Source organism: Cavia porcellus, unplaced genomic scaffold (assembly GCF_034190915.1).
Source record: "Cavia porcellus strain 051 isolate PalLab524CR breed Dunkin Hartley unplaced genomic scaffold, mCavPor4.1 scaffold_2, whole genome shotgun sequence".
Taxonomy (NCBI): Eukaryota; Metazoa; Chordata; class Mammalia; order Rodentia; family Caviidae; genus Cavia; species Cavia porcellus.
In genome coordinates, this window is record NW_026947485.1 from 38,512,621 (window position 1) to 38,538,315 (window position 25,695).

At 36.9% G+C, this 25,695-nt stretch overlaps 1 protein-coding gene across 2 annotated transcripts in view; it reads right to left on the reverse strand.

The window, feature by feature from the left end:
• The window catches only part of Klhdc10 (kelch domain containing 10), a 55,258-nt gene extending 33,431 nt beyond the window's left edge, over window positions 1–21,827 (reverse strand). For both annotated transcript variants that reach the window (XM_063240794.1, XM_003475193.5), the window contains exon 1: window positions 21,549–21,827. In XM_063240794.1, coding sequence (XP_063096864.1) covers window positions 21,549–21,711 — 163 coding nt within the window. In that variant the 5' untranslated portion in view covers window positions 21,712–21,827. The remainder of the gene's footprint in view (window positions 1–21,548) is intronic.
• Window positions 21,828–25,695: the final 3,868 nt, after the last annotated feature.

The following is a 25,695-nucleotide window of genomic DNA, read 5'->3' on the forward strand; positions in this document are numbered from 1 at the left end:
GTAGTTATAAAGACAGAAAAACAGGAAACAAAACAATACTTGAATACAGAATACTTGCATACAGAAAGAAAGTAGCATTTAACTGTTTTGGAGGTTAAACTTAATACATAAGTAGTGATGAAGGTGTTCAACTCTTATCTCCAAAGAATACAATTATGTACACCTTTTTTCATGGTTGTGGTTCAAAGTCTGTGCATTCCATTATAACCAATGCCAGCATGTGGCAAACAGGCTCCAGGAACTTTAAGAACATAAGAAACAATGTTTCCACATCAGTGAATGTCAAAAAGGAGCTCTACCCAAAACTAATTGAGTATAACATAGCTCTTCATCTCTTATTAGTTATAAAGCAATGGGCACCAGTCTTAGAATATGAAATAAGCTGATTTTGTTATAATTAAAATTATATGACAGTAACCAGATAAAACAAACATTTACTTACTATCTTGGCACTTCCATGGGGTGGAGAGGAGAGTTCATCTGCCTTCCCAGGAAGCAAATTAACTCCACATGAACTCAAATTAAAACTTATTTTCTTATAAAACAGAAGAAAAGTGCTATATATTCATGGAACAACTAAATGGAGTGACTTTTCTCTTTCAAAGCATTGACAACTCCCAAAGATAGCTCTTATTGACAATAAAAACTTGTTTTACAGCAATAAAAGTTTACTAAGAGCTTCCACATATATTATCTCATATAATTCTAAGAACAATCCTGTATTGATTCAAGTCATTTTATTAAGTATCTGCTATGCATGAGGCCCTATGCTAGGACCTAAGGTTGCAAAAGTAGTATACAGCTCCTATCCTTAGGAGCTCATCTTCTGATAAAGGCAGATGCATAAACAATTACATTATAGTGATGCAACTGCTGTAAGAAGGGCTGTAAAACCACCCTGAAGAAAATATAATCATCATCATTTTATAAGTGAGGAACTAAAGTAAAATCAAGTGACTGAATGCCAGAGCCAGGATTCAAGCCCAGGCATTCTGAGTCTAAACACCCTCACTCAAATTCTCTACAAAGAGAACAGTTTTTAATGGTGGCCTTTGGAAATACACTCAGATGTTCACCAATAAGGTGTAGGTTCTTACTATAGAATTTGTACATGGAAATACACAAATTCTGTGTAACAAAATGACATACCTACACATATGCAGTTATAACATGGGAAATACAAACTTGTAAGAAGGAAAATTATTAAACTTGTTTTAATTCTCTAAACCCTTTAAATCAGTGGATCCCAAATGTGGGTCTGCAGTTCACTACTGAGCTAAGGTGAAGATTCTCAGACCAACACAAAATAAGAAAAAGAGTAGTGAGTTTTTCAAAAACCTAAAATTTTCTCTTCAAAGGGCTACCCTTTCTTCACAGATTAGAAATTCTTTATTGTTAAGTATTCTTCATTTTGATATGATGATGACAGAAAATGATAATTGTTTTTTTTTTTTTTTTTGTCTTTTTCATTTTTTATCGGTACCAGGGATCGAACTCACGACTGCCTGCTTGCAAGGCAGGCGCTTATGCCGCTGAGCTAAATCCCCAGCCCCGATAATTGTTTTTTTAAAACATCTTTTCTTGGGGCTGGGGATTTAGCTCAGTGGCATAAGCGCCTGCCTTGCAAGCAAGCAGTCATGAGTTCGATCCCTGGTACCGATAAAAATTTAAAAAAAATCTTTTCTTGGAAAAATAGAAAATTTGCAACCTTATATCTATATATATAATTTTTTTCTTTTTTGATGTCAGGTTTATGACATCCAAAACTCTGGAGAACCATTGCTTTGAACCAATATATGTGTTGAGGTCTACTGAGTCCAGCACGGAAAGCTATTTTGTCAAAGGGTACATAAGATGTATAATAACTTCCCTGGCCCCCAAGAATCTTATATTCTAATTAGAGAGACAAGACAGACACATAAAACAATTACATAGCAATATAAGACACAATATAACACGTGATTAGCTTAAAATTTGACGTTTTGATGTATCAAAAGTGTTAAAAAGTACATACCCTTTGACCCAGCTATTCCACTTCTAGGAATCTATTCCTAAAGAAACAATCATAGATGCATGGAAAAATGTATGGACAAAGATATTAACTATGATATTATTTATAATGGTAAAAATTTAGAGACACTTTCAATATCCAACGATAGAGAGATCCTTAAGTATGTTAAATAAACATACTTAAATGTGTTCATATTCAACGTACTACTTAAAAAGTGTATCAAGACTGTTAACATGACAAAACATTCACATATATTGCAAATGAACAAGTTACAAAACAGTATTAGAGTATGATATCATTTTAGTAAATAAAAAGTATACAATCATGAATAATACAGGAACAATATACATTAAATTTTAATTCTGGTATCTTTGGGTGTTTTGTTTGTTTGTTTGTTTTTTCCCATTATGATCTTTATTAATTCCAAGCTTCTCACTGAGTAGACATTAATTTTGGACTAGAAGAAAAATAATACCTATTACTTTAATTTATTTAAAGTATGATTTTTAAGAAGTACTGGAAAAAAAACATGCCAAAATGTTAACAGTAATTAAGATTTGGGTTGTAGTAATTAGCCCTTTCATGCCATTTAGTAGGCCAAGTGAAACTCAAAACTACTTTAGAGTAACATTAGGAGTAACACTGAAACTACTGAACCAAAGCTGTAATCAAAGATTTTTTTGTGGGCTGGAGGTTGCCCAGTATGCACAAGGCCCAGGTTTGATTTCCAACATCACATGAAAAAAAATCTTTATACACACACACACACACACACACATATTTTCAGAGCTTTCATCAAACATCTCTGACATGTATCTCAACAACCAACAGGACTCTGTCACAGCACAGACTAATGCTAACTCTGTGGAGGTTACTTAGACAGCACAGCAGTATAACACTAACACATATTTATTTTTTTATTTTTAGTTTTACTTATTTATTTTTAGTTTTAAAGAAACATATGGCTCTTCAATTTCATATAAGTATATTCCTCCTCTGAACTTTTTTCATTAAAGTTTTCATTTTTAAACACTCAAACTGCCCATCTTCATTAGTGATTCCTTAAAAAGCAACCTTAAAAAAATGAAAAACATAATTTCTTCAATGATTTCATCAAATTTTTGCTGACTTAAAGAAAAAAAAAATTTTAAGCTGGGTGTGGTGGTGCACACCTGTAATCTCAGCACTCAGGAAGATGAGACAGGAAGATCACTTCAAGTTCCAGGCCAGCCTGGGCTACAAAGTTGAGTTCAAGCCCAGCCCAAACTGCTTACTGAAATCCTGTCTCAAAGAGACCCAAAAAAAAAAAATTCTCTTTACTAAGCTTACTTTACTATAAACATAAACTACATAGTCAATCACTGAATGAAGATGGCAGCTGAGCACAGTACAAGCAAACTCACCCTTCCCCAGTCTTGGAAGCCATCTGGGAAAAAAAATCCATAATTGAAAGAAAGAAATGTGCTTAGAGGACTAGAACTATAAGGAATCACTAAAAGACAAAAAGCTGATGAAATCAGACTAAAGTAAAAAAGCACAGTCCTATACATCCAATTAGAGGGTGGGGGAAAGCCCTCAAGGTAAAGTAAGTGTAGACTTGGAAGTCAGCAGGAAAAACGTTTAAACAAAATTTACAGTATGACTGAGGGGGGCTAGCACAGAAATCAGACAAGGATATATTCTCCAGGTCAGAAGAAAGAACATGAACACTTGAATGAGAGACAAAACAGATCACTGTGTGGATGTCAACACTCAGGCCAAATGAATGACAACCACCCTAAGGGGGCTGGCACCTGGCACAGCTCATCACACTTCCACTGTCTTATCTCCACCCACAATCAGTGAGGACCTGCTACAATAAAACAGACACAGCACTCACAGCAACACTAGCAAGCCCTCTCAAATAAGGGTGAATAAGCATAAAACCAAGACTCAAATATGAAACATGAATGTTAAGTACCAGAGAAAATTAAGCACTCTCTATCAAAATTTCAAATGCTATTTTCTTCTTTGCATAAATGAACAAACTAACCCTAAACTTCATATGGAAATGCAAGGAACTCAGAATTCTACAACAATCTTTGAAAAAGTAAAAAGAAAGACACATTTCTTGATTTTAAAACTTAATACAAAGATAGATACAGTATTCAAAACTCTGGGGCACTGACATAAGGACAGACACACAAATCCACGGAGTAGAAGTGATGGTTTGGAAGTAAACTTAAACATCTATCATCCATCAATGTTTGACAAGGGTGACAAGACTACTCAGTGAGAAATGAATCATCTTTTCAACAAGTAGTTCTAGGACAACAGGATATACTTTTAAACCTAGAATTTTATACCAACTCAAACTCTTAGGAATCCATATATAAGAGTGAAAAAATACATTTTTGTATGTGCAAAGACACTGAAAGTTTGCTTTCTTCAGATTTGTGAAGCAAGAATTACTCAAAGATATATATCTAGAATAAAAATAATCCAAGAGGATGGGGATTTAGCTCAGCTGCTTAAGTGCCTGCCTTGCAAGGTCATGAGTTTGATCCCTAGTACCTATTAAAAGAGGAAGAGAGAGAGAGAGAGAGAGAAATAATCCAAGAATAACAAGTACAACCAAACTATTTAGACAGAACCTATAAGTTTAAAAAAGTACTATCAGATGGAGGTAGGACTGAAACACAAATTCTTATGTGCAAAAGGACAATCTCAGACGTATCAGCAGAATTAACTGTAGGGCAAAAAGGAAGCTGGGAGAAAGGAAAGCAGAAGAATGCTTGGTGTTGCTCAGAATACAAAGTATACAGAAAGTGAAAATTCAGAGAGTAATAGAAAAATATAAATTTAGATATTACATAAAAAATTTAAGAATATAAGATGCTTGCAATCGTGAACTTTTTCAAACATTTAATGAAGATTAGCTGCCCTATACAAGTACTTTCGGAGAATGAAGAACTTTATTTATGAGACTGATATTAAAATCAAATAAGCACTTAATGATAGGTAAATATCCCTTAGAAATATAGGCATGAAAGGCCTACACAAACAATAAATCAAACAAAAGTTACATAAAAAGGTAATATGTCATGATTGAGTAAAATATATTCCAAGAATGTAAGGCTGATTTGACATTCAAAAATTAAGTAGTAATCCACTGCATTAACAGAATAAATAGAACAATCTTAATAAATGTAGACAAAGCATTTGATAGAATTCAATACAAAGTAAACTTGGAAAAAAAATTCTTCAATCTGATAAAAGACAACTTCAGGGTCAGAAATATAGCTCAGTGGCACAGCACCTGCCTGGCAAGTGCAAGGTCATGAGTTCAACTACTAGTACTAAAAAAAAAAAAAAAAAAAGACAACTTCAGTAAACCTATATCTGACAACACTCAAAGGAAAACACTAATTACTTTTCTCCGAAGCTCAAAACCAGCCCAGGGAAGAGGGATATAGCTCATGGTAACGACCTTGCCAGCAAGCCCAAAGCCCTGGCTTCATTCTGAGCACTGCTGGGCCTGCAGTCAGACAAGGGTGTCCACTATCTGCACTTCTCCCTGCAAGTTCAGTGGATGCTCACACAAGAAAAGAAAACAAAAGGACTAAGATTGGAAAGAAAGAAGTAAAACTATTTGCAGAAGACAGAACTGCATTAAGTATAAACAAAAACACTCTACAATTAGAACGAAGAATGAAATTTAGAAGACTACTGGATACAAAATACAGAAAAAAATATGTATTTTTCTAAACTATCAATGAATAATTATAAAATGAAAACTTTAATTGAAAGTACTAAAAAAAAAAAGAGTACTAGGGGGCTGGGGATGTATCTCAGTGGTATAAGTGCCTGCCTGGCAAGCACAAGGTCCTGAGTTCAATTCCTGGTAGCCATAGAAAGAAAGAACAAATTGCTTACAACAACATCAAAAATCACCAAACATTAAACATTGTTATACAATTTCTAGGAACAAGTTTAACAAATAACATTCAAAATTTTTATGTTGAATATTACCAAAATCAGAGAAATTGAAGACCCAAACGGTGCCTCAAACTTACTTACTTTTGCCTTGTAAGATCCATTCTCCATCTCTAAAATTCTATTACTAGTTGACTTTGCAACCATCCTTCCTACATCACTGAACATTGATATCTTTATAGCAGTTGCTGTGTTCACAGATGATCCTGTCTACGCCGCAATATAGTTTTGTGTTACAAATACACATTAACTATTCCATGCAAAGCATAACAGTGCCTTTGGAAATACAACATGAAATTGGCTCTGGTTTGTGGATGGTACTGATGCTAATATTTTTAAAGTTACTGATGCTATTTGGGGCCAATTACTAAGTCAGCTGATATAAGTCACCAAAAGCCCTCATTCTATAGAAACCTGAAAGCATACACATTGTAAGTCAGAAGTCAGTCAGTTCTGAGCTGCTTTTTTTTTTTTTTTTTTTTTTTGTCTTTTTGAGACAGGGTCTTGCTATGCCATTCAGGCTGGCTTTGAACTCACTTTGTAGCCCAGGCTGGTCTTGAACTTGCAACAATCTTCCTGCCTCAGGCTCTCAAATGCTGGGGTTACAGGGATGTGCCACCATGCCCGGCTAGATCTCAGTTTCTTAAAAACTAGGAAGACTACTTATATTTTGTCGAAAGACTTATATTTTATCAAAACCCATCATGTACCACACACATAGCATACTGCGTACAATTAAAAGACTAACTACTGCCAAAAAGGCACAGAAACTGGATCAGTTACCTCAAAAGACTGCTGGAAGAAATATAAAATGGTATAGCTGCTCTGAAGAAAAAAACTGTAGTAGTTCCCTACAAAACTAAACATATGCTTACCATACAACTAAGCAATTACATTCTTGAACATTTATTCCCAAGAAATGGAAATTTGTATCATTCACACAAAAACCTCTACACAAATGTCTGTAAATTTTATTCACAACAGCTAAAGCATGGAAACAATCTTAATGTCTTGCAGTGAACGAATGGTTAAGTAAACTGTAATAAACTGTGATACATCTATGAGCGACTGATACGAGTACCAACTGGATGGCTCTTACTGGGATTATGCTGAATGAAAAAAGCCAGTGTATTCCTAGTCCCTACCCCCACAAAAAAAAGTCAAGGTGAAAAGGTTACATATTGTGTGGTTTTATTTACATAATCTGTGGGAAATGACGAAACTAAGAAAATGGTAAACAAATTACTCATCACCAGTGGTTTTCTAAAGTAACTGTGGCTATTAAAAGATAACATGAGGGAGCCTTCTGATGAAACTGCTCTGTATTTTGACAGTGGGGTTTACACAAATTTACACATTTGATAAAATTATATAGAACTCAACACACATATAAATGCATCTATGTAAAACAGATGAAATCTAAGGCCAGTAGATAGCATCAAGGTCAATTTATTTGCTATGTTATCGTACAACTGGGAAGTAGGTAAAAGATATATGGATCTCAGTATTTTTTAAACCCTTATGTAGCTAGGCATGGTGGCATGTCTGTAATTCCAGCACCAAAGAGACTGATGCAGAAGGATCACTGTGAGTTCAAGGACAGCCTGAGGTAAATAATGAGTTCAAGGCCAGCATAAACTACCTGACTCAAGAAACCAAAACATGGGGATGGGTGGGGAAAAAAAAAAAAAAGAAATCAAAACATCAACAATCAAAACAAACAAAAACTTCATGTGAACTTACATAATCCCAAAAATACTAAAATAAAAACAAAATGAAATTTAAAAGGATAATACTGACACTGGATAGATTAAATTTTAAATAATATATCTAAAATATTTTATAATTAAAACTATTGATAGAGAATATGATCTAAGAATTCTCATTTAAGTGGGTATTCCACGTGGTATGGTTCTGCTTATACAATTCAGCACCTGTGAAGAATTTCAACAGTCAGGCATGATGGTGCACTTCTATAATTCCAGCACTCTGGGAACTAAGGAAGGAGTATACCAAGCTCAAGCCCAGCTGAACAATTTAGTGACTTACCAAGACCCTGCTTCAAAATAAAAATAAAGGGAGATGTAGCTCAGTGTGAAGCCCTAGGTTCAATCACAAATACCATCACCAAACAAAGAAAAGAATTTCAGAAGGGAAGGAAATTAATATTGTATTCAGGATCAATTTATACAAGTATACAAATTGCTTGCTATACAAGCACTCTAGACTAAGTAGTGAAGGGGGGGCTAAAATCCAGCCTTTACACTACTCTCAATATACCCAATGGGACAATGTCTACTCAGAACAGGCATCTCTTTTAGCATTGCCCAGTGGCAAACTTTAGGCCAGCACTGACTCACTTGTACAGCAAAAGACTATCTTAAATGTAAGAAAATCAACAATGACTATCTGTACCTCACACTTATATATGTATATTCATTTTAAAATTTCTGCCCTTTGCCTTTCAAAACAAGAAAATATGAGCCTGTATCTTAGGTCTGTTGTGCTTCTTTTGTGTAGAATATTCCTTAGGAGCTCTATCCTATCTCAAATCTTTTTAGAAACAGTGTTATACAAATAAATTCAAGATAAGTATAAATTACAACATAATTTTATAGTGTTTTGGTTAGTAATAATAGCATTACAGATAGACACAAAAGCAACTGAATACATTAATAGTACTGTTTTTTGTTTTTGTTTTTTTTTTTTATCGGTACCAGGGATCAAACTCACGACCATGTGCTTGCAAGGCAGGCGCTTATGCCGCTGAGCTAAATCCCCAGCCCCCATTAATAGTACTATTAAGAGAACTCATTTAATCTTCCCCATGCCACTAGGAGACAGATACTACTATGATTCCCAGTTTATAGATGAGGAAACTAAGGCACAATGAGATTAAATAATTTGCTTAGGGTCCACTTAGGTAGCAAGTGAAAATCTGGAATTCAAACTCATGCACTTTGAATCTATTTCTTTTTTTTTTTTTTTTTTTTTTTGGCTTTTTCGTTTTTACCGGTATCAGGGATTGAACTCACTAGTGCCTGCTTTCGAGGCAGGCGCTTATGCCGCTGAGCTAAATCCCCAGCCCCTGCACTTTGAATCTAAATCAAAAGGTATAATAAATACTTCAATGAATACATGAAGAATTCCAAGGCCACAATACTCAATAAGAAGCAGTCTCCCAATCTCCCAAAGAGGTTACCCATCTCCCCCAAGATTCTAGTCTTGGGATTAGGGATATAGCTCAATAGCACAAGCACCTGCCTGGCAAGGTGCTTTTTTGATTCCTGGTATCAAAAAAGAAAAAGAAAAAAATTTTACAAAAAAGATTGCAGTCTTATCCCCATTCTACTACATTCTACATGCTATCACACTACCTCAATAAGTCACTGTAACTAAAAGAATATGGCAATATTTTCCATCTGTTGGATTTTTAGAAGTTAAAAATGAATTGTTTAAGAACAACTGGGCTGGCAACCCGAACATGCACTCTGATGCCTTCATCAATCTTCCAGCTAGGGTATGAACAGCTGTTGGCTACACACTCTCCTCTGACATTGCCCTAGTACGTAACACAGGAAATGTACCTTTAGAGAGTTACTGAGGCAAACCAACTATTTACCTTTACACCCTATAGATACTTATTCCACATATCTTACTTTCCTATATGTGTTTGTAAACCACCTCACATACATTTGACACCAAGAGACAAACAAATGGATAAATGAATGGAAATTGCTGGCCCTTGTTATCTGTTGCTTGACATTTCTATTGCTCAAGAAGAGTCTCGTGGTTGTGGTACTTACACTGTTTTTTCCTGCCTTGCTGCAATTTTGTTTTCTTCACTCTCTTACCTCCTCCAACATTACTCTCAATTTTCATAGAACAAGGTAGGCCTAGCATAGCACTTCTTTCCTTATAGATATATATGAAGCCATCATTGCATATTGAGAGACACTTTCAAATTTTACGTTCTTCTTTGTCATTTTGATCTATAATACTTGTTATTCAAGTATCCTTTATGGAAAAAAATAGGGTCATTAGTTGAGGAGTTTTTATCAGTGGGGGAGAGAAGGGGCACAAGCAGACGTGATATTGAAACCACTCATCTTTATAAATGACTGAATTCTTAAATAGACTCTCACTGTTTAGAAATAGGTTAGAAATTTTTACATATTTACATATATTAGTAAAAAGTATCATAATTCATAACTCTGTGTTAGATTACAATATTAAATCTGAATCTAATAAATATAACAGTTCCAGTAATACTCTGACTTAAAATTGCATTGCCATATTCTTAATATTTATGAATGACTGCCAAGGCTTTGAAACAAATTTTGAAATAAAAACTCTGTCCTTTTGGCCCAGTTTAATCTTTTATAGGAATAATTAACTATAAATACTCTGCCAACTATATGCATACTATATGGTCTCTAAAGCTCTAAAAATTCTACGATTCTCAAAAGGAATCACACATACTTCAAGATCCTTGTAATTATATTATAATGGTTCCCAAAACTAGTTGGCTTCCTGTGAGCTTATTTAAAAAAAAAAAAATACTTAAACCAGGTGTGGTGGGCATATGCCTGTAATCCCAGCACTCATGATGCTGAAGAAAGAGTATCTCTTTGAGTTTGAAGCTAACCTGGGCTACATACATAGTTATTTGATGATCACCCTGAACTTCATAGCAAGACCTTTTCTCAAAAACCTAAAAAAAAAAAAAAAAATTTAAATCTGCTATTTTATAAACTGTCTTAAAAGGCATAATATTGGGGGGTTTACAATTTTATTTCAAAAGCTTGGATAGCAAAATCAGAGCATGTGTAAAATCCCTTATAATACATTAGATTCCCAACTGCACCAAAAACTACAGTAAAATTAGTACTTCCACTGTAGGAAATATGTTAAAGGCATAATATTTAAAAACATTATTTTGAATAACTGGTAAGAAATCTATTATGGAAAAAGCAGAAAGCCAGTAAGAATATCTTAGACAAAAGACAAAAAAAAAAAAAAAAATCCAGAGAGCCAGGTGTGGTGGTGCATGCCTATAATCCCAGCCCTCAGAAGGCTGAGGCAGAAAGATCAGCTTGGGCTCAATAGTGAGTTCAAGGCTAGCCAGGCTGAAGTGCACAGCAAGATCTTGTCTTTCAAAAAAAGTCCAGAGAATCAGGCATGATAGCACACACCTGTAATCCCAACTCTTGAGGGGCTGAGGCAAAAGGATCAAAGCAAATTCACACAACTGTTTCTGATAATATGCTACTTACAATTGTCTTTTATTTTTTTCATAGTGCTAGAGATTGAACCCAGGACCTTGTTCATGATAAGCATGAACAACTGAGCCACACTTCCAGCCCCTAAAATTATATGAGTTTGTTTGTGGCTGGGGGTGGGCGGCTGGAATTACAGGGTGCCCCTAAAAATTGTATGGTTGTGTTTTTTTGTTTGTTTGTTTGTTTTGCTGGGATTATAAGGTACACCATCATGCCCAGCTTGTACTGCACTTTAAAAAATAATATTTGGAAAAGCCATTCAAAAACTGGCAGGGTTGGGGATACAGCTCAGTAGCACAGCACCTGCCTAGCAAGTACAAGGTCCTGAGTTCAATTACTGATACCAAAAGAAAAAAACTAGGGCTGGGGACTTAGCTCAGTGGCATAAGCGCCTGCCTCACAAGCACGCGTTCGTGAGTTCAATCTCCGGTACCAAAAACAAAACAAAACAAAACAAAACAAAAAAACCGTATGTACTAAGTTCCTGGGTAAAAGAAAAAAAAAACTTAAATCTTTGTATGTAAAATAACCTAAATGACTGCAAAAATAACTATGGATCCCAAGCATAGTGGCTAATGTCAGTAATAACAGGACTCAGGAGGCAAAAGGATCACTTCAAGGTTGAGGTGATCAAGCCTAGGCTACATAGTGAGTTCAAGGCCAGCCTGAACTACATAGTGAAAAAATGTCTTAAAAAAAAAGGCAAACTGATAAAATTTTATGACTAACTAGATAAGGGCTGAGTTAAAGAAATGAATCAGCCGGGCATGGTGGCTCGTGCCTATAATCCTAGCACTGGGAAGGCTGAGGCAGGAGGATCGTTGTTGAGTTTGAGACTAGCCTGGGGACAAAGTGAGCTCAAGGCCAGCCTGAACTGCATAGCAAGACCCTGTCTCAAAAAGACAAAAAAAAAAAGAAATGAATCATATGTGTTTGTAGGTTTCTGGATTGACATAATAAATTAAAGATGTAACCATTAAAATATTAATTAATATAAAGAACACAGGAGGAAGAGCAGGTTTGACAAGAAAGATGATGAAACTGTTTTCTGGACATGTTAAAGTACTTATCAGTCATTTCCTAGAAATGTCTAGAAGCCATGACTAAAAGCTTTTTATTGGGTGTTCTTCTCAGGGAACAGCAACCAAAATACTGAAAATCAAATTCTAGAGAAGCTAGGTAGGAAAAAAATTAAGTATAGCTACAGGATTTAGCAACTAAGAAGTTACTATCTTAGCAAGATCACTTTGAAAAGGAAAAAGCACAAAGAAGTCTGCAATAGATTATACAGGAAAAAAACTGAAACTAACATGAACAAAAGGATATTCTTTCCAAAAACTTGGCTGTGAAGAAGAGAAGTAGCCATTAGTCAGAAGAAAAACATTGAGAAGGTTATTCATATAGCAGACTAAGGAGAACTAGATTCCACTGATAGAACAATAGAAAGCATAATTTGTAAGTAAAATACTAAAATATTGAACAGAGTTGGGTGTGCTGGTGCACAACTGTAATCCCAGCAGTTAGGAGGCTGAAACAGGAGAACTGCTGTGAGTTCAAGACCAGCCTGGGCTATATTGTAAGTTCAAGGCCAGCCTGGATAACACAGCAAGATCCTGTCTTCAAATATAAAATAAAATAAAGTATGTGTGTGTATGTGTGTGTGTGTGTGTAGAAGAGACTCTCAAATTCCTACTGGATATGCAATTATTTATGTAGTATTTAAACAATCCTAAATAAACGGATAAACATCTTGTGTCTGGATTGGAAGATTTAACATTACCAAAATGGCAATACTCCCCAACTGATCTACTGACTCAATGTAATTCCTACTAGGATCCCAACTGACTTCTTTTACAAACTGACAAGATGATTCTCAAATTTATATGGAATTGCAAGGACCCAGAATAGCCAAAACAATCCTATAAAAGAAGAATAAAACAGAAACACTCATAATTGCTGATTTCAAAATATACTATAGAGCAACACTGACTGAGGCAGCTTACTATTGGCACATGAATAGATACATAGATCAAAGGAATAGATCTAAGAGGTCAAAAAAAAAAACCCAGGCTTTGTTAGTCAGCTGATTTTTTAAATAACAAGACCACTCAAAGAGGCAAGAAAGATATTTTAAATAACTATCCTGTAATAAATGGTCAGACAAGCAGGTAAGATAACCCTTACATATTACCAACTATAAAGGCTATGTCTTCATGACTTTGTATTTGGCGAGGAATTCTTAGACATGAGCAACAGTGAAAGAAAAACAGAAGAAATTAGACTTCATCAAAATTAAAGCTTTGTGCTTTTTTAGAACTACTGAAAATCTTTTGTATTTTGAAAGCTGACTGGATCATGGGGGTGCTATACCCATCAGTGGATTGATCCATTGATAAATTCACATCTGAAGGTGCTGTTAAGAGGCCAGGCTTGCCCTTAATCCCAGCACTGGCGAGGCTAAAACAAAAGGATCTCCATGAGTTCAAGGTCAGCCTGGGCTACCCAGTGAGACCTTTTCTCTAAAAAAACACAAAAAACAGAGAATAGCACTATCCAACAAAATTAAAACTAAAAACAGAAATTCTAGCTTATAAGAAATACCGGGTGGAGGATTTAGCTCAGTGGCATAAGTGCCTGCCTGGCAAGTGCAGGGTCAAGAGTTTGATCCCTGCTACCAAAATAAAAGAAATGATGCCAATTTTCTAGGTTTGGAAAACAGAACCCAGGAAAATAGAACATATGACACTGTGGTTGACTCAGGAATGCAAGGATAATTCAGCAATAGTAAATCTATTAGAATTCACCACAAAAGTAGAGAAAAGAGGAACCAGGTGTGGTGGTACAAACCTGTAATCTCAGTGCTTAGGAGGCTGAGGCAGGAGAATCACTGTGAGTCCAAGGCCAGCCTGTACTACAAAGTGAGACCCTGTCTCAAAGAAACCAAAAAAGTAGAGCAAAGGAGAAAAAACACATAACAATTCTCAAAGATACTAAAAGACATTGGCAAAAGTTACTTCCATTTATTTTAAATGATAACAGCTGGCTATTTTAACACAAAATATAAGCACTTCAGTCAAAAAAAGTCAGATGTTTACTTTTTTTCTTTTCTTCTGTTTTCTTTTCTTTTTTTTTTTTTTTGGCAGTATTAGGGATTGAACACAGGACCTTGCACATGTTAGGCAAGCATGCTACCACTGAACTACATTCCCAACTGCTTTTTCACTTATTTTGACTATTTAGTTTTGTAGTACTGGGCCTCCAACCCAAGACCTCACATATGCTAGACAAGTACTCTGTACTACATTCCTATCTCTTTTCTATTTTGAGACAGGGTCTCATTAAACTACTCGAGCTGGCCTCACACTGGCAATCCTGCCTTTGTCTCCCATGCAGCTGAATTACAGGCGTGTACCACAGCACTCAACCTTAAGAGAAAAGCACTAAAAACATCCCACTGAAGTCAGCAATGAGACCAAGGTCTACTGCTATCCTGTACAATATGTTTGGAAAGTAATAACCAAATCAATCTGACAAAAGAAAAAAATACAAAAATTGAAAAAGAACTAAAAATTATCATATTTGGTAATGATATTATTTAACTGCCATTTTATCCTAGAAAAAATAGCAAGGAAACTATTACAGATAATACCAACATTTCAAAGGTATAAAATTAATACTCAGAAATTAATCACATTCTCATGTTCCAACAGCTAGATTAAAAAAATATAATAGCAACAAAAAAGATAAAACACCAAAGAATAAATACAATAGGAAATGTGCAAAGCCACTTCAAAAGTTATTGAAGAACAGGGTGCAGCAATATATTCCCTGCATTGGGGTCACTGAACCCAAGGGCTCCAGCCCAGCCTGAGCGACAATTAAGATCCTTGTCTCAAAAAAAAAAAAAAAAAAGGCCAGGGATATAGCTCAGCAGCACAGCCCCTGCTTGGCAAGTGCAAGATGGTGAGTTAAATTCCTAGCACCAAAAAAAACAAAAAAAAAAAAACTTAGATTTAATTTAGAGGCACAAGCACCCGCACCTGCGTAGCAGGCAGGAAGTCATCATGAGTTTGATCCTCCGCTCAAAAAAAAAAAAAGTTAAGAAATGCAGAAGAGGGGCTGGGGATTTAGTTCAGCGGCATAAGGGCCTGCCTTGCAGGCAGGCAGTCATGATCCGTGGTACCAATAAAAAGGAAAAAAGACAAAAAAAAAAAAAAAAAAGAAAGAAAAGAAAAGAAATGCAGAAGAAAGCTGAGTATGATAGCACACTCCTGTAATTACAGCACTTGGGGGGTTGAGGCAGGAGGATCGTTGCAAGTTCAAAACCAGCCTGGGCTATGAAGTGATTTCAAGGCCAGCCTGAACTGCATAGCAAGATCTTATCTCAAAAAGACCAAAAAAAAGAAAGAAAGAAAAAAAAGGGAATGCAAAAAAAAGTCTTGGACAGCAAGAAATTAATTTATATCCTGCATGCTGAGAAATAAACCCAAGGCCTCACACACACTAGTGAAGTGCTATATTACTGAGCTAAACCTCCAGCCCTATGTCTTTGAACAGAAGAAATTAATCTTCTTGAAACTCAGAAAGAGCTCAACCATTTCTAAATCAATGTATAAATATGACACACTGCCAGTAACAACAACAGGAGCCAGACACAGAGGTACATACCTGTAACTCCAGCTACTCGGGAAGATCGTGAGTTTGAGCCTAGAATGGGCAACTTAGTATGACCCTGCCCTAAACTAAAAAATAAAAGGGTTGGGGATACTGCTCAGTGGTAGAAGTCCCTGAGTTTGGTCCCTAATGAGGATGTGGAGGATGAGCAAGGTAGTCAGGCATGGTGGCACATGCCTGTAGTCCCAAAACTCAGAAGGCTGGGGTAGGAAGATCACTTGAATTCAACAAAACTAGAACAGCTGAGGTGACCTAGGCAACACAGTAAAGATACTGTCCTAAAAAGTAAAATAATCTGAAGTGAAGTTAGCAAAAAAAGTAAAATAAAAATATAAAAGAACAGAATGTGGCCAGGGGTATAGCTCAGTGACGTAAGTACCTGCTTGGTAAGCTTGAGGTCGTGAGTTCAATCCCCAGTATTTAAAAAAAAAACAGGATGGGAGGGAGCATGATTAGCTGTTTCTAAAGTTACAGAAAAATGAGGAAAACTCCAAGTGAAGGGAGATGATAACCAAAGAATAGTCATCAGGCAAACTGATCAATGAAACAAAACACAGTAATGGCCACAAATTTTAAGTAGGACCTAAGCACATCTAGACACAACTTCAAGCAAACAAGCAGGAAAAAAAAACAAAACAAAAAACTAATAAAGGATACTGGGGTAACTGAGTAGCTATCCATTAAAAAAAAAAAGTTGGATTCCTATTCCAATATTTTATTCAACTTATATCTGTATGGATGATTATACTTATATCAAAATAAAACTAAGTACCAAGAAAAAGTCACAAGAATACTAACTTTAGTTTTAACTAGAAATAATATTAAATAGGGAAAGCCTTTCTTCCTTTCTTATCACACAGAACCTTAGAATCTGATCATTCTAACTGCAAAGTATTTTTTAAATTTTTGTGGAAAAAATATACCCTACATGTACAAGGCCAAAGGACACAAAAAGACCATGAAAATCTCTACAACATATGTCAAAGATTAAAAACTAATTTTCTTTATAACGCAAGTTCCTAATAAACAATATAAAATCTTAATAGAAAATGAACAAAATACTACAAAAGAAACAATCATGGCTCTCATATTTTAAAAAGTGTTTTTAAAATACTCTATTAAACTGACATTTTTTTTTAAAAGGCTTAATAACTCACTCCATTACCAAAGGAACAGGGAACAAGGAAGCTATCAGCATTCTTCCACAGAATAGGAACACGCATGGCCTCAATGAAGTACAGCTTGATACCTATCAAAATTTAAATGGTGTGTGTCCTCTGACCCAGCACTCCTGCTTCTACTGCTTTATTCTAAAGACAGACTCACTCTCCTGTGCACAATTCTGTAGGTACAGGGATAGTCATTGTATCAATTTGTGCTAGCAAAGCTCCAAACATTCTACATGCTCATCCAAACCAAGAAATCTCTGCCAGCCATTGGGTGCATGCCTGTAATCCCAGCACTCAGGAGGCTGAGGCAAGAGAATCACGAGTTCAAGGCTAGCCAAGGCTACACAGTGAGGTCAAGGCCAGCATGAACTGCACAGTAAAACCCTGCCTCAAAAAGGGAAAACAAAAATTTAAAAATAAAGAAGTAAACAAATTTCAGTATCTTTCTTTCCAACACACAAACACATACACCACACTTCTGGAAAAAACACATTGCTTGCTCCCAGGAAGTCAGTCATTTAGCTAGGATCAAAGACAGAAGGGAAAGTTGCCTTTTATCATGAACTCTTTTGTATCATTTGAATTTTACCCATTCTGTAGGTACAGGAAAGTTTGTATTTACGTACATTTCACTATTATTTTTACCCAGCTTCACCAATTGCTGTATTTTGTCAATATTCTGGTTCCTACTTTCCCAATTAACACAATTTCATTTACTCACAGTTAATTCACAACAATAACTTGGATTCCATTATACTATGAGCTCTATCTCTGCAATGTTATTCCACCAAAAGCACTACTCTGTTCTTTTGTCTCCCATATTTTTTATTAGTGCATATCTGTGATTAATAGGCTTTATCTGGGCAGATCTGCACACGCACATAACGTACTTTAATCATCCTCCATCACTTCCTCTGTCCCCCCTCCTAATTCCACACAGAGCTTTAGTATATATACTGTATTTTGATCATGTTCATCCATCCTGTTCCCTGTTCTTTACTGGGCGTAGAGAAATTATAAACTACCTGGGGCTAGAAAGCTATTAATGTCTTAGCTTATGAGGCCACCACCTAATCACCACTGTTTCTGAGAAAGAGAAGAAAAGCATGAAAGCACTCGAAGTTTCACAAATATTATTTGTGCTGTCACAGCAGATGCAGAATCTGGCCCACTACTTCACAAGCGTAAGAACTGACTTTATCCCTTTGTCCAGAGTCACCAGGCTATAGGAAATGCATCATTCTAAACTGAATTCACCAGACATTAATGTCTTACATATAATTTCAATGTATTAATTTAGAACATTAAAACATACATGGAAACTGGGCGAGGTGCTGCACGCCTATGATCTCAGCCCTCTGGAGGCAGAGGCAGGACAATCATCATAAATTCAAGCCTAGCCTGGGCTACATAGTGACTTCAAATTCAGCCTGAACTACAAAGCAAAACCTAGTCTCAAAAAAAAAGTGTATGTATGTGGTGCACATATGTATATGTGTGTGTATGTATATATACACATATACAATACCCTTACCAAATATATGAACCACTATGATAGTGTACAGAGAAAGAAGAGATCAAATTGGAAAGGTCAAAGAAGGCTTCCTTGGAAACAAGCAAAAAACAGTGTAACTGAGCTGAGAGCCAACAGCAGAGAAGTTAAAAGAATGGAATGAGGAGTAAGAAGAATTCTGGATAACAGAATTATGTGTGCAAAGGTCCTGTGGTAAGAGGGCACAGGATGCATCCAAAGAGGCAGGGAAAGATCAAAGTGGAGGAATATGTGACAAAGGATTAACTAGAAATCAGAGGAGCCAGACTTGGTGGTGCTCTTTAGGTCATGTTAAGGATTTTTCCCTTATTCTAGAAAAAATGAAAAGTCAGGAAACGGTTGTAAGCAGAGTTGAGGAGAGATTTTTCCTCACAAAAGATCAGAGTGCTGTATGAACTGGAGGGCACAAGGAGAAGCAGGAAAACTGCTTAGAAAGCTAAGTGAAGGGTGACGGCCACACAGGCTGGAGTTCTGGCAAAAGTAAAATGAACAGGACTGGATGACTGACTACACCAAAAGTACAAAGAAAAGGAAACTCAGAAGGAAGGTGCCCAAGTTTCAGGTCTGCACAGCTAAATAGGTAAAGATGCTTCACGGAAAGCAGGAGAACACTCCAAGAAGACCAAACTGTTCTGCTTCAGGGGAGCCTTCTGCGATGTACAAATACAAAAAGAAAGACAAAGGGTTCTTCAAACATATGAAAGTCTTAGAAAAAAAGGATGAAAAATAAAAATCAGACGAAAGGTCACAGGAAACAAAGAGTCTGCTACAGTACACCTTAATTTAAAAATCTTGTGCCTCCAGGATTAGCCATAAAACAGGCCCATTTGTATATCTCCAAACAGAATCAGCCAAGAACAGGACTATCTCAAAAAACGTGATCAGCCTATACAGGCCTATTTTGCATATATCAAAACAGAATGTACACAGAAGGGAGAAAGACTTCAGGTGCAATCGCTGGGGAAATAAAGAATTTGTATAAAGCATTAGTATGGAAGAAAAATATAAAGATATCAAACATTTCCCAATTTAAGAATGAGGGAAAAGATCATGAATGCCAACGTGCGGAAGGATGAATGAAGTGCCAGCCAAGGAAAAAGGAAAAAGAAAGAGGAGACGGATGACTCCCCTTCACGAATTTTTACAATTTAGACACGTTTTATCTACCTCTGAACAAATGGCTGTTCTTGGCCTTGTGTGCCAAGGGAATACAGAAATAGCTCCACACCTAAGGCTTTTAACTGAAATCATGGCTTATACTGTCCTCGTGTGGTCGCAGTGAGGAAGTGCACTACTCAGTTCCAGGAGCCTGGGGATGCCCATATTAAACCCATGTATAATCATTAATCCATGACCAAAGATCTAATGATCACAAGAGTACAGGACAAATTGACAACAGTTCTTGCCAAGAAATTTATCTTATAAGCTATAAATATGCAAAATATGTTTTTCTTGTTAAATTGTGGTAAGAAAAAATATTTCTTTTTTTTTTTGTTAAAGATCATACATTTAGCAATTCTGAGGAGGGGGACAAGATATATCACCTTTAGGAACACATTTCTTATGATGAATGTGATCATTTTGTATACCTAAAATGTACCAATAAATTTTTAAAATTCTAGGATGTACACAATCTAATACCACCATTTCAAACCCATCTTCTAGCAATTATATATTTAAAAATTTACAAATGCTTCAATTTTAATAGCATATAAATGAATTAATGTACATTTCTACCACACATTAATAAGCTTATCAAAAACAGTAAGCAATTGTTCCCCTGAACGTGCAAATTTTCCCTTTGTTATCTTCAAATTAAGCAAATAAATTTTGACCACTTAGAAGTGTACAAAGCACCGTAGCAAACACAACTGTAAAGTCATTGCCTTAAAATTCATTGGCTAAACAAATGTATCACTGATTTAATCAACTTCAACATTATTCACAAAAAACATGGTAAATTATTGACACATCATTTCTGACAGTTCTCTTAAGTCAAAATAAGCTTGCCTAATGTAACATTCCGTACATTAGTTCCTGCCTTTCTCTTATGGTGAATATTCATTTACCTTTGTAAAACTGTCTACACAAACTTAACAATTTGTTTTGCTTTTAAGACATCTGAACTGTAGGCCAAAAGATAAGGCACTGGAGGCCAAAACATGAAATTAATGCACTGAGTACATTTTTCCAATTCTCACTCAGTTGTTTTTATTTTATAGACACTACATGATTCTGTCAATAAGTATATTCTTGATCTTCGTTTTCCACTACCCCGCTCCCGGGATCTAGACACCATTTTATCCATTTTGTCGCTGGATAATCCGAAATATGAAGAATTCAACTAGTTTTCCCTAATCCTCTTGGTTCCTTCTCTTCCTAACAACCCCTACACCATCACCACCACTCCCTTCTTCCCTTTCAGGCTTCCTAACTCTTAACACACGCAGGTGGTTTATCACAAAATCACTCCTTGGAATGCTCTTCCGCCTTCTATCCTTAACTTAGCTCTCCTTTCCAAATAATTTTCCACAGCTAGACATCAATGTCCTTCTTTCACAAGATCAAACTGCGGAAGGGGGAGATTGAAAAACAACTGAGCGAAACATCTGGGAATGTCAATGAGACAGCGGTCTCTCTTCTGAAAGGAAAACACAACTCTGCACAGTGCTTTCAACAGAGCAAAAATACTTTTCTTCCTTGTGCTCCGGCTTCCTCCCTGACCTCAAAGACACCTTCTCTTTGCTCAGACGCCTGGTACCTCTGCTATACGCGGGGCCTGTCTTGCCTTCTCCCAAGAAAAATAAAGCCGGGGAGAAAAGACAAGTCAGCAGTCACCTTCCTGCCGTGCCCGCGAGCTGTCAGGACCCCGTCCCGAGACTCACCTGGCAGATGTGGCCGCCCGGAGAGCTGCACGAAGCGGTTGAGCTGGCCAGTCCCCCGACCCCCGCTGCTCCCACTGCCCCCACCGGCCCCGCTACCTCCACCACCAGCGCCAGCCGCGCCTCCCCTCCGGCGGTTCCTGTCCCATCCCTGCGCGGCCGACATGACCCGCTAACGACTGCCGCAGCCCGGTCCCGGCAGCCCCTGACCCGGCGGCACCAGCGGAGCCTCCTTCCCGGGCTCCTCAAGAGACCGGGGAGACAGGGAAAAGGGGGAGCGCCGGGTTTCACCAGGAACCAATAACGAAGCGCCTTGATGACAGAAAACCAATGAACAGGCGTCTTCTTGGTAGGTGGAGAGAGGCGGAGAGAGACGTGGTAACCATAGCTATGGCTAAAAAAAAGTAAGGGGTGTGAAAGACAGAAGCAGCAGCTCGTCAATTGCGCGGAGCAAACCCGCCTTGCCGCGACTCCTGCGGGGTCAGGTGGGCCAATCGAACTCCGATAACAGAAGCCGCGCCTGCAGAAAGATTCCCGGGACGGCTTCTACTCCAAGCATGGTCACAACTCAGCAACTCTTTCCCATAAACATGGCAGTCAGAAACAAGACCTGTGTATATGGTACACATATCTGGGGGCAATTCCGATTTCTGCCACCTTTGCTGACCGAGATCCCGAGATCACCCTTGCCAGGGTTGGGGTGGGACGCAGGGACGGAGTCAAAGCCTATACCATATGTAAAAGCGAAGTATTTCTGGATTTCTTCGTTTGTCTTTATCTTTCAGTGCGACTGGCGGAACCTCTACCCAGATAAGCCATGTCCTAAGCGAGCTGTTTTAAACCTGGTTAACACAAATGGAAAATGTTCCGGTAATGATACAAATGCGAACTACACTCCCAAAGAGAAACATTTCTGGCTTCTTACAATAACGCTGAGGATTTTATTCTACACACCCGGCACTGTGTAGAGTGCCACCAAAAAAAAAAAAAAAAAAAACAGCCACTCAGACGGCTGGCTGTGTGTTTTTGTTCGATCAATTCCTTTTTGCTAGTAGAAAATTTTAATCAGCTTAGACAATATATGATGAACAAGAAGTGTAAAATTAATTGTTATGTCAGGAACAGATATAGAAGACCAAGGTCGAAAAAAATACAGATGTGCAGATCAGAAAATTCCTTTTGTTCCAAAATTAAGCACATACCCAAAAATTGGCTTTAAATTGGGAAGTCAGTGAAAAATGGCAAACCATATACTACTCACTGATGCAGTTGTATAAGGAAAATTCACATAAATTCCTCAAGCAAGCAAAACTTTTCTTAGATCTATGATTTCACATAGAAGAACCTTATATATTGGTGGGTCCGGGGAACTGCCGAATTCGAGACAAATACCCTTTAATCCTGGCTTGCAAGTTTGAGGTCAACACTGGCCCCATCTTATTATCTTCTTGCGTCCAGTTTCTGTGAGAGGTATTTTAGCCGTTAAGCATTAAGTGAATAGTTGAGTTTTCCTCTGTAAAAAGCTTTTTAAAAATAGTTTTTAATGTCTGGGGATTAGCTCAGCGGCATAAGCACCTGCCTGGTAAGCACACTGTCATGTGTTTGATCCCTGGTACCAAAAAAAAAAATATAATAATAATAAAGTTTTTAAACCAGACGTGGTGGTGCGTGCTTGTAATCCCAGCCCTTGGGAGGCTGAAACAGGAGGATCACTGAGAGTTCCAGGTCAGCCCAGACTACATAGTGAGTTCAAAGCCAATCTGAGCTACATAACGAGACCCTGTTTAAAAAAAAAAAAAAAAAAAAAAAAAAAAAAAGTAGTCCTTAAAAGAACAATTATAGATTACATTAATGTAGACAGTATAAATTTAGGGTGCTAATGGTGTGTCATTGTCAGTTCATTGACTTTTTTGTTGTTGTTGTCTTGTTTTTTTGTCCTTTTTATCGGTACCGGGGATCGAACTCACAACTGCCTGCTTGCAAGGTAGGCGCTTATGCCGCTGAGCTAAATCCCCAGCCCCAGTGCATTGACTTTAACCCTAGCAATGATGAACTACACAGGGGTGCAGGCAGCTGATGGAAGGGGAGGAGGTATGGAGGAGAAAGGATAGACGCGAAAGGCGCATTTTTTCCTTTTTTTTTCTAAATTTTTCTTGGTACATTTTAGATATACATAATGATCATCTTCATCATGGGGAATGTGACCTTGTACATGATATATCTTGCTTCTGTTTTTCCCATTTCCCTTTGCTCCCTCTATCCCCTCCTTATTGACAAAAGTTTTGTTTTCATTTCTCCCTTTTTTTTCCCCTTCCAACCTAAAATTGCTGTGAAAATTTAAGTCTTTAGGGACTGGGAATATAGCTCAGCAGCACACACTTGCCTGGAAGGTGTGAGATTGTAAATTCAATTCCCAGTACCAAAAGAAAAAAATTAAGTCTTTAATTTTAAAAAGTGGGATTTATGAAGATTGACACAAATGGACCAGGAAGATTTTGAAAACACTTATCTGTGATATTCAAATTAGACAGCTTTCCTCTAGGAGACAGAACAGATTTTTAGAGCATTCAAACTCCCCTCTCATCAAGCCCACCGCAGGCATCGAGCTACACAAGAGGCAGCAGTGATTTTATTCAGCCAAGCTTTAGACTTCCCAAAGCCCAGAAATTTGAATTGGAAGAGAAATGGATTGGGAAAGAGGGGAGATACAGGGAGGGGAAGGAGAAGTGAAAAGAATAAGATGTGTTATGTACATGGACCAAACTTCCCATGATGCGTGTAATCACTATAAACCACAAACATGGGCTATTAAAATATTTTTAAAAAATGGATGTGAGGATTGAACCTAGGGCCTTGCACATACTAGGGAAGTGCTCTACCACTAAGCTACGTCCCTAGGCCTCTTCTAGTTTTTTGTTGTTGTTGGTGGTGGTGGTTTTGTTTTGGTTTTGTACCAGGAATCTAACTCAGGACTTTGCACTTTCCAGGTAGGTGCTGTACGATTGAGTTACATAAGTTTTTAATAAAATTTATAATAATTTGTGAACTACAGTCTCCCTACTGTGCTGTAGAACTTTAGAATATATTCTTCCTGTCTAGTTGTATTTTGATACCCACTATTCAGCTTCTTTCTATTCCCTTCTTCCCTGAATTTGCCTTTGAGTTTGGAGAAATAAGATTTGATTGAGCCTTGTTATACAAAGGTAAAACCAAGATACCATTCTGAAGTAGGGAAGGAGTTAAATGATTCTGCTTGAGGTGACATCGGAAAGGTAAGCCTCATTAAGAACCTTAGTTTGAATCCTAACAGAGTGAGGAGGCATTGAAGGCTTTAAGCAAGAAAGTTACTCATTATGATCAGATTTATGTTTTCAGAGATCACTCTTGCTGTGTGAATTGGGTTGATAGTTTAAATTGGAGCTCAACCACCATAAGAGGTAAAATTACTATAGACAGCAAGGAAAAGACCTCTGCTCCTACACATCTTACACCTCTGTCTTGTGCTGCAGTGCATGTCTGATAGCAATATAACTAAAGGTTGGCATTCCTGTTTATATACTATGGTACTTTTTGCAACATATTTCTGGCAAAAGTCACATAATTTTTACAACCATCCTTATAAAGAGAGTGCTCTTGTAGTAATGTTTATAACTAAGAAAATTGAAGCAGAACTACATGTTTTAAATTTTTAGTAAGTTTAGCTTTTTTAATTTGGCATCATTAAATGCTAAAACTGATCAGTCAATTTATTATTTTAGCTATTGTAGGCTAATAAGGGAAAGACAGCAAATAACCAGTAAATATGCTCTCATACAGAATGAACCCCAACAGGACCCCAGCAGGACAAAAATAAGTTTCACAGTGGTCCTAATGTTTCAAGTACAATAAAAAAAAAAAAAAAAACTGAACCTCTGGAAACAATTGATTAATGTCATTTTTCTTTTAGTTATGTAAAGGAGACATCGGGTATTTACTTATTTCCTTGGACAGTCTCAAAAGAAAGTTCCAGATTAAAGATCACTTTTCAACATCTGTAATAATTGAAATTGAAGTATAGACATTATTTTATTTTATTTTATTTTTTTGTCTTTCTGGTTTCAGCAGTAGTTGATTTAGATACTTATTTAATGCAGATTTCAGTAACACTAAC